Source organism: Budorcas taxicolor, chromosome 20, assembly GCF_023091745.1.
Source record: "Budorcas taxicolor isolate Tak-1 chromosome 20, Takin1.1, whole genome shotgun sequence".
NCBI lineage: Eukaryota > Metazoa > Chordata > Mammalia > Artiodactyla > Bovidae > Budorcas > Budorcas taxicolor.
Genome location: NC_068929.1, coordinates 41,643,066 through 41,654,567, shown reverse-complemented (window position 1 = coordinate 41,654,567; position 11,502 = coordinate 41,643,066). Strand labels below are relative to the sequence as shown.

The following is an 11,502-nucleotide window of genomic DNA, read 5'->3' as shown; positions in this document are numbered from 1 at the left end:
CACTCTGTCTTTTTGCGCTGGTGGGAACTTCAGCATGCTGGACCCACAGCAGGGAGGGGAGAGAGAAACATTCCACCAGACCCCTAATGTGATGTGCCCACTCACAGGGTGAGATGTCCCACATAAATCCTGAGAGCACAGCCCAGTCTCAGAATTTAACTGCAGGAACTGTCCTGACTCTACTGCTCAAGGAAAGGGTGTCTAGTCTCACATCAGCCTTTAAAATGACACCAAAATGTCATTTTAAATCTATTGGCCAAACTGAGGCTTACTGAAACCGCAAGCAGAGAAACTCAAGTTCTGAAACTTGAAACTTTGAAACTTGAAACTCTATGAAAATAGAGGCTAATGTGGGGTCTCCTTCTGATCCCCAGATTGGGACTGAGACTCATGATTTACCATCAGTCTTAAAAATAGATAAATTTTTCAACCCAGAAATGGACCATTTAATGGGAGGTGGAGAAACACTCTGGGTGCCTGGGTGGGATTATAATATTTGAAATTTTATTAACAGCCAAGGAAGAAATCTAATTTTTTTTTTAGCCTGGCTCTAGGAGACTTATGGACCTTATTTTAACTGATATATATTTTAGAACTAAGGAAACAGCCTCAGAGAAGTGACAGTTAAATACTTAATGTCTTTATTGCTTCTGCCCTAGAAAATGCAGTGTATGTAAACACCTGAGAAACCCTGGAATGAATATGAACTCAGCACTGATCCTGGTTTTGAGCTGATGTTTAATCATTTGGAGCCATATGGCAGCCATTACGGTCCCCTGTTCCCAGGTCATACATTCAAAGCTTCCAGGCAGTTCGCATCATGACGATGAAATACACATCAGTGTCAATGGACGCGCTCACCCCGGCATAGTAGTTCATGAACTCCTCAGGGGTCACCTGCAGTGTAAAAGTCAGGGGAAAAAAAAAAAAGCTTTGCTTCTCACCATTTCAGTTGAGGCACATCTACAGGACCTGTAAATGGGAGGGAAATTTCAGTCAAGTAGACTTCTTAGTGACACCACTGAGGAATAGATCTAGAAAAGAGAAAAGATGAGGTTGAGAATGGCCATGAGGGAGTGGCCAAGGAGAATAAAGGAAGAAAGTCTCGAAAATTTCCAAACCAACCTAAATTGAAAGTGAGATGCGGGTCTCGTCTTCCTATAAGAGCAGAAGCCCATGTGTCCTGGTAAGTGAGACTGAAAGTCAGAATAAGAAACATGTGTTCTTTAATCACAGTGAATACCGTCTTTCTGTGACATGTCCCCTCATGTTCTTGTGTCAAGACAAGACATGTTTTTTAACCTTTAAAAATGGAGCTCCGTCCTACAGATAAGGAAAGAGATTTCTTGTTAAACACTCCTTGGCTTCATGCCTTTTTAAGATACATATGATTCATTTCAGGCACAGAGTAAGTTCTAAAAGATCCCCCTACTCCATCCCCGCTTGGGTTCTCTCTCTTTCCATGCCTGTTTCAACTAATATGTTTACTTATGCTAAGATTTTACTTTCCTTTCCTTTAAGAGAGAAGAAATGCAGTTACCAATGTATTTTTTAAAAGGTGCATGTGACAAGTGCACTCTAATTCAACTGTATTAGCAGACACAATTAGTTGGCTCAGGGAAATAATTGTTTTTTGGTTTGATCTCTATGACCAGTGAATTTAGCCCCAAGTACAGACCAGCTTATATGGGAGGACACAAGACACAGTAATGATGGTTGTCTGGGAAAGTTATCACTTTTCCAGTTAGCCCTCAAATTTCAGTGTCATGAGGGATTGAAAACATCACAAAAAGTGAAATCCATAAATAATTCAAAACCCCTTTCTAGTCCCTACTCTTCTCTCACCAAGTCTCGGGGAACATTCTTATCTCTTCCAAGTGGTAGGTAGTTAGAATAGGAAACAGGAGTCCAGAATGACTGTGGCTAAAAGACAAGGAAGGGAAAAGCCCACAAAAACAGAACAAAGAAAGGTCACAGAAGTTCCGAGGACCTGAATGAGGACCTCAGGTAGAATAAACAGCACTCCCGGCTAGCCCAATTTACATAGGGCAGGCCCGGGGGGAGGAGAAAACATACAAAAAGAGGAGCCAAAGGGCGCGCTCTCTCTCTCTCTCTCTCTCTCTCTCTCTCTCTCTCTCTCTCTCTCTCTCCATGCGCACTGGCATGCTCCTCCACTCTCTTCTCTTTGCGGCTTTGGGTCGGCATGCCCTCACGCCTCGAGGATGGATTCTCCTGCTATCTTCTAAACAAAATAGAGCTGTAACACTGATTTGTCTAAGAGCTATAACACGGTTTGTCCAAGACCCGAGAGCTGTGACGCTGAGGGCTTTAATGTCTGTCACTCCAAATCTTGGTCGTGAGGAGACAGAACCAAGGAGCATACACCCGCCTGACACAAGAATCATGAGTTGACTGACCCACTTGCATTTTGTGCTGAAATTTTAAGGGAACAGAGAAAAAAGTCATAGGATTCATCCTTGCCTCCTTCTCTTCTCCCCTTCTCTCTCTTCCTCCTGCCTCTCTGCTTCCTCCCCACCCCATAAAAGAGTAAAAAGCAGTAGGAAGAAAGACGTTGAATGGAGCTGGTAACTGAGCTGTGTCTATCAATGCCTGGAAGTAGAAGTAAAGAATACATGTACAAGAGCTTTTGTTAAAAATTATAGAGTACCATTAATATGCTCCTTTCTTGAGTTTCTTTATTTCTGGCCTGCTTTGCATTCCCCAGTTCTCCAGCTTTCAGCTCCATCTGGAGTTCCTTTATAGCAACAGCTCTTTGTTCATTTAAAATGTGACTCAATGTAGAAAAGTCTGAATCATGCATCAGGTTTAAGAAATGTTTTCATTACTCCTATTAAATGGAATATCCCTGGAAAGTCCTTGGCACATCTGGGCGATAATAAGTGCTCAATAAATACTATTCAGATTATAATTACGCTAAGTGAAGTTTCTGTGCATAATATGTGCATGTGTGCAGGCTAAGTCACTTCAGCCATGTCCATTCTTTGTGACCCTATGACTGTAGCCCACCAGGCGCCTCTCTCCATGGGATTCTCCAGGCAAGAATACTGGAGTGAGTGGGTTGCCATTTCCTCCTCCAGGGTGTGCATAATAGATTTAGTCATTAAATCAGGCATTTCTGAATCTTTGAGAGGCAAAGATCTTGAATACTAATGTGAATAAGAGTCATTTGGGACACTTGTTAAAACTATAAATCCTTGTGTCCCCCTCTTTAAAAACAATCAGACTCTGCAGTTCTTCAGGGCCTCCAGCAACCTGCATGAATAATTCATTCCCTGGATGATGAGCACTCAGACAGCTGGGGCTTTATGCAGAGTCTGTGAAATTCAGGTGACATCAAATGCTATAACCGCTAAAAACCCCAATAACCCTTACTTTGAGTATTTGAGAACCTACTGTGGCTTGTGAAGATAAATGTCAGAAGAAACGGGGTGGGAACTTGAAATCAGCTGAATCACAACAACTGGCTATTCTGACTTGGGTTAGAGAAAAGGGCAGCTGAGGTTTCCCCTGGCAAAGGGGAGGAACCACCTGCAGAAGAGGGGTAGATACAAGCTGGGACCCCGCATCAAGATGGGCTAATTTGGGGAAATGACAGTTGACTATTTTTCCACTGCCATCTCAGAGATCAAAGGCCAGCCTCGGGGGAAGAAAACACGGTTCTGCTGTTTCTGTCTCCACGCATTTGACTGCCCAACAGAATCTAAGCTCCTTTTAAAAATATACTTCTGCAATCACTTCAGGCTAAAATGGAGGACATTTCTCTGCCCCTGGCAGGAAAATGTCAGCAGAAACGACATAAAGATCTCCCTCCCCTTGGTCATAGGGCTCACCATGAAGTTTCACAGGAAAAAAAAAATGGGGGGGAAATTCCCTTTAGGACAGGAAGGCTTGTTTCCTCTCCCTAGCTCCAGCATCTCCACTTCCAGCCCACTGCCACACTAAGCCTTCCTGTGTGGCAAAGAGGTCAGGAGTCACTGTCCCCGGAGTCCTGCTGCCCCAGCCACACAGGGAACTCCCTTCCCCATCACCTTAAACCTTCAGGGCATCTCAGAGCAGAACTGATCCTGGGTCAAAAATCCCATTTCTGGATGTTGATAAAAGACAGATGACATTCTATCTTGGACTTCTCTGGTGGCTCAGATGGTAAAGAAAGAAAGAAAGATTAGTCACTTAATCATGTCCAACTGTTTGTGACCCCACGGACTGTAGCCTGCAAGGCTCCTCTTTCCATAGGATTCTTCAGGCAAGAATACTGGAGTGGGTTGCCATTCCCTACCCCAGCAGATGTCAAAGACTATGCCTGCAAGGCAGAAAATCCAGATTCCAACCCTGGGCTGGGAAGATCCCCTGGAGAAGTGAATGGCACCAACTCCAATATTCTTGCCTGGAGAATCCCAAGGACAAAGGAGCCTAGTGAGTTACAGTCCATGGATTCGCAAAGAGTCAGACATGACGAGTGACTACCACTTTCAGTTTTCTTTCATTCTGTCAGGGGAATTTCCTCAGGTCTGTCTCATCACAACAAAAATTTGAAGCAACGGACGTTAAAGCCCTCGCTGCATCACAACTCTTGGACAGTGTTATAGCTCCGTGTTACAGCTCAGTTTTATTTAAAAAATAAAGAAAAATATATCCTCAAGGTGTGAGGGCATGCCAACCCAAAAAACATGAAGAGAAGAGAGAGAGTGCACACGCGCATGCGTGCGTGCAGGAGAGAGAGACCGCCGGCCCTTTGGCTCCTCTATTTATATGCTTTTTCCCTCCCCTTGGACCTGCCCTATGTGAATTGGGCTAGCCAGGAGCACTGTTTGTTCTACCTGAGGTCCTCACTCCGGTCCTCAGACCTTCCTTTGTTCTATTTTCAGGGGCTTTTCCCTTTCTTGTCTTTTAGCCACCACCATTCTGGACTCCTTTTTCCTATTCTAGCTACCTAACAATTCCATCTCAGTTTAAATACAGTTATGGAAACAGTATTCCTTATCCTACCAAGCAACATGTTTTGTCACTTGAAGACATGAGTTATTGGAAATGAGTGGTTGCTTTTGTCCTTAAGTTCACCGGAGTTTAGAAATATAAGTTCATCTCAAAGCCCACAAAAGATTAAATCAGAGTGAATTCTGTTATCTGGCATTCCCTTAATGAACGCTTCCCTGAAATGGCATTTTCATGTAGCGAAGGGTGATGACAAATGATGCTCAGGAGTATGTGTGAAAAGGCAGGCAGCATCCCGAGATGCCTTGTGAACCATCTTCCCCAAAACTGAATTATGGTCTCATTTCAAAGTTAAATATGTATTATCATCAAGTTCGTTGAAATTAGGCTGTGTATGGTAAATATGGCAATCAAGATGCCAAAATCCCACAGTCTTCAGATGATGGATATTTAGCTGTATGTGGCTCCCCTACAAATATATGTGCACACACACACACATTTTTACTACTTTTGTTCTAAGCTTTCTAGATAGTCACCAAGAAAACATTTTACTTCTATTTATAAAATATATACATACATACCTACATACATACATATATATATATATATATATATATATATATATATATATATATATATGGTATAAGTATTTTTAAGGCTTGGGGCCCATTTCCCATTTATAATTACAGAAATAAATTTCACTAGATTAAGCTCTTTCACTCACCACTCCATCTTTGTCATAGGGTGAGTCAAAGTTATCCAGAAATTTCCGGAACACTTGCTCCTCCGTCCATTCACCATTCTGGTACTTCGGATGGTGTTTTGCATTGTACACCTCTCGAAGGTCTTCAATTGTTATCACTCCATCTCCAGTCTTGTCTAGCTTTCTAAAAGCTTGCATAATCACCTCTTTTCTGGCTCTGGACATTGGAGGCTAGAAACACAGGGGGAAAGCCACATACACAAGTCGATGAGCTTTCCTTGTATCATCTGCAGTGGAATATTTGATTCCTCTCAATGATGTGCAGCTGCAATTGTGTGCCTTTCAATGATGTGCATTGTGACTGCTCCAGAAAATCCCTAAGCCTGTATTGTCTCCTGCCCATCTCCTCCGTTGTGTGCTATCAGCTTCTGAAAACCAAGTCTCACATAGCCAGTCCAAACCACGTGAAAGCTAAACCCAGCAGATACAGTGATTCGTGGGACCACTTACTCTTAATGTGAGAAGAAATTCACTGAAGTCTATTGTTCCGTTTCCATCTTTATCAAACCTCCGGAAAAGCTCTTCTGCCTCCTCCTTTTCCATGACCACAGCATAATCATTTAACCCTTTAACAAATTCTTTGAAATCAAGGGTTCGGTTGTTATTGTCATCCATTATTCGAAACACTCTGAAGATAATATACACATACAAAAAGGAAGAAAAAACACAAAGAACAAGATATAAGAATAAAGATTCAAAGAGAGAGCCACTCTCAAGGTTTTTTGAAGTAAAGACAAAACTCTTAGGTTCTTCTCTGGTGAGCTTCTTCCCAGCCCCTCAGAAAAGAAAACAAACGTTTAAAAATACACTGTGTGCTCTAATTATATGACATTCTGAAAATGCCAGAACTGTAAAGATGGTTAAAAAAAAATGCAGGGAAGGGGAGAGAGATTGGGGAGGCCCAGAGATTTTGGGCAGTGATATTTCTCTGCATGACACTAGAGTGGAAGATACATGACATGCATTTGCTAAAGCCCACAGAACCTCACAGCACAGAGTGAGCCTTAATGTGTACATTTTAAAAATTGTTTAGCACTTCAGGGAATTCCAGGAAGGAATACAGATTGTGCTGAGAGAATAAAACTGTTTTATAAAAGTTTGAGACCATCTCACTGAAGAGGGATGGAAAGATGAAAGTGCTAACTTAAGTAACTCTGGAAATGAGTAGAGTTCATAAGACTGAAGACAAAATGAGCTACATATAACCTCTGTACTCCAGTTGATAAAGACATTTCTCGTGGAGATACAATTTGACAATTTCCATGTTGCTATATGGGTACCCTGGATCTGAACAATTAAAGGGAAAATGGGAGCTAAGCTTCTCACTGTTGGAGTGGGGATTTATAGATAAGCTAGGACAGGAGGCTAGAATGATCTGATCAATAAGGATTGAGTTGGAGACATCAGTAGGAATTCACCTTTAGCTTCATATAAACATAGATGAATACATATAAAATATTTACAGATATGTACATAGAGAGAGGAGTTAGCCTATACACCTGTATCTCCTTGTTCTGTCAGTTAAGAGAATCTAGAAGTAACACCTCAGTAAGAACAAAAACATCTAGAGTCTAGATCTTGGTTTATAATACAATTCTCCAATAAAAGGAAATGAGCTTCTTGGAGAAATGTCTGATTCTAGAACTGGGGCAGAAAGATATGCAAGATAAGCTTGCAGTATCTTATACCAAAAAGTAAAGAAGTGCTCAAAGAAACTCTACATTGATGGAAATACATCAAACAGACACGGAAGAGCTCCACCAAAAGAGCTCCAAAGGCCAAAACTGAAACAATTTGAACAATAAAAGTGTTGGGTTATAACCCAAAGTATAAAATACATATCCAGGAGTTAATAATGGTTTAAATAAATGCTTGAATAAGCAGATAAATGTAGGAGAAAATATAAATTTCTCTTGCCGAATTTCAAATAAATTATGCTCATACTCTGTCCTGAAGGAGGAAACCATGCTCCCCAGGCCCTAAGTGGGGCTCTACATAGATACTTCCCTTTGAAGAGTCCAATGTGGAGAGGCAGAGGAGAAAGCAAGTTTACAGAGGAGAAACCAGGCACTGTCTCAGCCAGGAGACCAAGATCAAGGCCAATGGTGATAAGCCATTCTGATGGTTGGAGGAGGAAATGGCAACCCACTCCAGTACTCTTGCCTGGGAAATCTCATGGACAGAGGAGCCTGGAGGGCTACAGTCCATGGGGTCACAAAGAGTCAGACACAACTGAGAGACTAAACCACCATCACCCTCATGTTGAGAGTACACATGCATCCTCGATTTGATGTGATCAGAATGTTACTTTACTTCTGTGGTCCTCAAAGATACATAATCCCAGTCTAACAATAAGGAGAAAAGGGGGCTAAGGGGCAGCCAACCCTTGAGGAGAAATGTAGGGAAGGGCAAAACTAGTAAAGGGGAGGAGGCAGAGGGCACATTCACGCAGAAGGCCAAGGAGGAACAGTGTTCACAGTAGACTGGTTCACAGTGGAAGGGCTGGTAGGGGCGTGGGGTGGAGGCAGCATAGACGGCAGGAGAGATTCAACTGAACGGGCCAGGGAGTAGATGAGACAGTGGTTGTCATGAAGGGTCTACACTGAGGACAAGAATGTGGCCCCAGCACGAAGGTGGAGGACGGATTGATACAATGTTGAAGGGAAGTGGGCTGGTCTTCCCATTGGATCGTGACAGCCTGGCCACCAGGATCCATTTGCCCACATCCTGAGCTTCTGACAGACCTGGGCTTGGTCTGAGAGTGGCGGACTGTTGAAAGTGACATTCCAGTGCTCAGTAACCTGTTGGAAAGCAAACCTCACAGCCACCAGATGGGAGGTTGGAGTTCCCCAGCATGGCACTCTGTATGTCTCTAACACACAACTTCTCACACCAGGAAGACACCCGTCCTTGTGACTCTTGGTGTCCTGAGTTCTCCATGAACCCTGGGGAAGCCTTGCTCACCCGTGAAAGCCCTGAGATAGCACGAGCACCACCCATGGCAGGCACTCGGTTTAGTCTTTGGAAATAGGTGGAGGACCCACCCTTAGGAGGCTTACAATCTCTTTCCACTCAGGTTTCCCAGGCCTGAGGATTAATCCCATGATCAGAGGGTGGGGAACAGGAGCTGTTCTCCTGTGAAGCTGATGAATCCCTGGGTGCCAGGTGATTCCTGTGTCCCTGGAAGTGATGGAGGCACAAAATCTGCAACTGCCTCTAAATCCCTATTGTTCCCTCCCTATTCTAATTCACTACCCCTCTTTTGGGGGAACTTTCAAATTTTACATGCCAAATGATTGATCCTAAGCTCAGTGAATACTTTAATAGCACATCCATTGCTTTCTCTGGACATACAGAGTCATTTCTCAGCCTCTCCTGAACCCTACTGAGAGCTTGAGGTCAGCAGAGGCAAACTATTACATTTAGCATGGATAAACAAGGTCCTACTGTAGACCAAAGGGAACTATATGCAAGTCTCCTGGGACAATTCCGCCCTATTGTCACTGCTTTAGGGACTGTCTCTCTCATTACCCTACTTGCTGTTGTTCAGTCGCTCAGTCATGTCTGACTCTTTGCAACCCCGTGGACTGCAGCATGCCAGGCTCCTTTGTCCTTCACTGTCTCCCAGAGTTTGCTCAGATTCATGTCAATTGAGTCAATGATGCCATCCAACCATCTCATCCTCTGTCACCCGCTTCTAGTTGTCTCTAATACCTGGGCGTGCTTCTCCCTTCATTTTGATTTGCCCCAGTAGCTGCACTTAAGAACCAAAAATTGTCCCAAGGGACCTCGGGGATCAATGCTTCCAAACTCTGCATTTTACAAAGGAGGAGCTGAGACCCAGGAGGAAGTGACTTGCCCGAGGGCCCATGGCTGGTCTCAGCCTCACTTGGCCATACTCTGCCTTTCTCCTTCATCTCCCTGCAGCCCACAGCCCGGGTCCTACCTGCCAAGCCCTTTGATGCCCGCTGAGCCCCTGGCCAGACACTGCAGGCGGAGCCTCTCGATGGGGTCAGTGGCCACAGTGAGCTTCTTCTTGGCCTGGATCGCCATCTCTCGGTCGTGGCGTGCGGTCCCTGCCATCTGAGAGGGAATACACACTGGTCAGTGGCGCTCATGCCTTCCCACGTGCCTCTGGCTCAGTAGGGGGACCACAGCCTCACTGAGAAGGACATTCATTGCACACTCTCTCACCCACTTCCTGAGAACCATCTCAAACATCCCAGAACTTCCAGATTTCAGCTGCAACAACCATGTCCTGGCACATTTATTCCTGGCTTTCCTAGTCCTGAGAACATCAGATCTCTGCAGCCTGGACAACAGTTTTAAATATACAGCCATCCCTGTTGATGATACACTTTCATCTCTCTGAAGCTCTCTTCCCATCACACAAAAATAAGTGTCATTTCTCCAAACATTTTTTGAGCCAATCTTACCTGCTTTATTCTTTTATCTAGAATTTTCCATATTCCCTTTGACTGCAGATTTAATATTCTCCTTTTGGGTCTAAAGATTAATTTTTGATGCTTCTGTCTTCATGGAGATTTTCAGTATTGGGCTTTGATGATTCCTACGAGTAATGAGTATGTTTTCCTGGGTTGACTGGGCTTCCCTGGTAGATCAGTGGTAAAGAACCTGCCTGCCAATGCAGGAGACATGGGTTCAGTCACTGGATCGGGAAGATCCCCTGGAGAAGGGAATGACAACCCACTCCAGTATTTTAACCTGGGAAATTCTGTGGACAGAGGAGCCTGGTGGGCTACAGTCCATGGGGTCACAAAGACTCGGACATGACCGAATGACGAAGTACACATTAATGCCTGGATTGACTGGTTAGTGTCCATTAGCACCTAATAGGTTCTCAGGACAGAAAAAGGTAAATAGACTCTCTCTCCTGAACAATAGCTGTATCTTTTTTCTACAGTTTGCCTTTTGTGTTCTAAACATTGAGAAACAGGAGAGAGGGTGACTGCAAGGAAGCACTCCACTTTTTAAGGTCCATGAGCAACGTACTAACTGTACTGACACTGCAGCCAAGCACTGAGAATCCATACAACCGTGGAAAAGCCACGGAGCTGGGAACCTGGAGACCCAGGTTCTAAGCCTGACTGCAACCCACTCCTAGTGAGGTCTGAGCAAATCTTGGGGCCTCCGATTCCTCCTCCTCTGTTAAATGAAAAGATTAGATTAAATGATCTTTAAATTTCAGCTCTGCTCCAAGAAACACTAATCTTCCTATGAGCCCATTGACCCAGTTAATTGGGGAGACTCTAGAAATTTCTTTTTCAGGATGAGCTGTGAATAAAAGGAACAGGAGAGCTTGATAGATATGCAAAAAAAAAAAAAAAACAATAACATTCACGGTGCAGAAAATACTGGTGTTACAAGGGTACTGCCCTTGACTCAAAGGCTCCCCTCTGCCCCCAGGCACCCAGGTGCTGGAACTTCCTCCTTTCATCAGCAATGATGACCCTCTTGCCCTCCAGGGCTGCTCCCTCCAATACATCCCAGAAGGTCTCCCCGCAAAGTTCTCAACCCAAAGATTTGTATGTAGGGGACGAGCTGTATATGAAATACCCAGTAGAGGCAAATCCATGGACAGAACACAGACGGGTTGCTGCCGAGGCCTGGGAGGGGGGCCGTGGGAGTGACTGTTTCATGGGACAGGCTTTCCTTTTGCAGTGCTGGCACTTGATACAGATGATGGAGGCACAGCAGGGAGATTCAACCGTACATTTTTAAATGCCTGATTTTATCAGGTGTGGATTTCACCTCATTGTTTTGAA

The 11,502-nt window shown here is 44.1% G+C and overlaps 1 protein-coding gene across 1 annotated transcript; it reads right to left on the bottom strand.

Annotated features, from left to right (window-relative positions):
* Positions 1-795: 795 nt before the first annotated feature.
* CAPSL (calcyphosine like) lies at positions 796-9,799 on the bottom strand. The gene is made up of 4 exons (XM_052659322.1): positions 9,663-9,799; positions 6,167-6,344; positions 5,678-5,887; positions 796-897 (listed from the first exon to the last, which is right to left on the bottom strand). Exons 1-4 carry the CDS (start codon positions 9,797-9,799, stop codon positions 796-798), a joined length of 627 nt encoding a protein of 208 aa, XP_052515282.1.
* Positions 9,800-11,502: the final 1,703 nt, after the last annotated feature.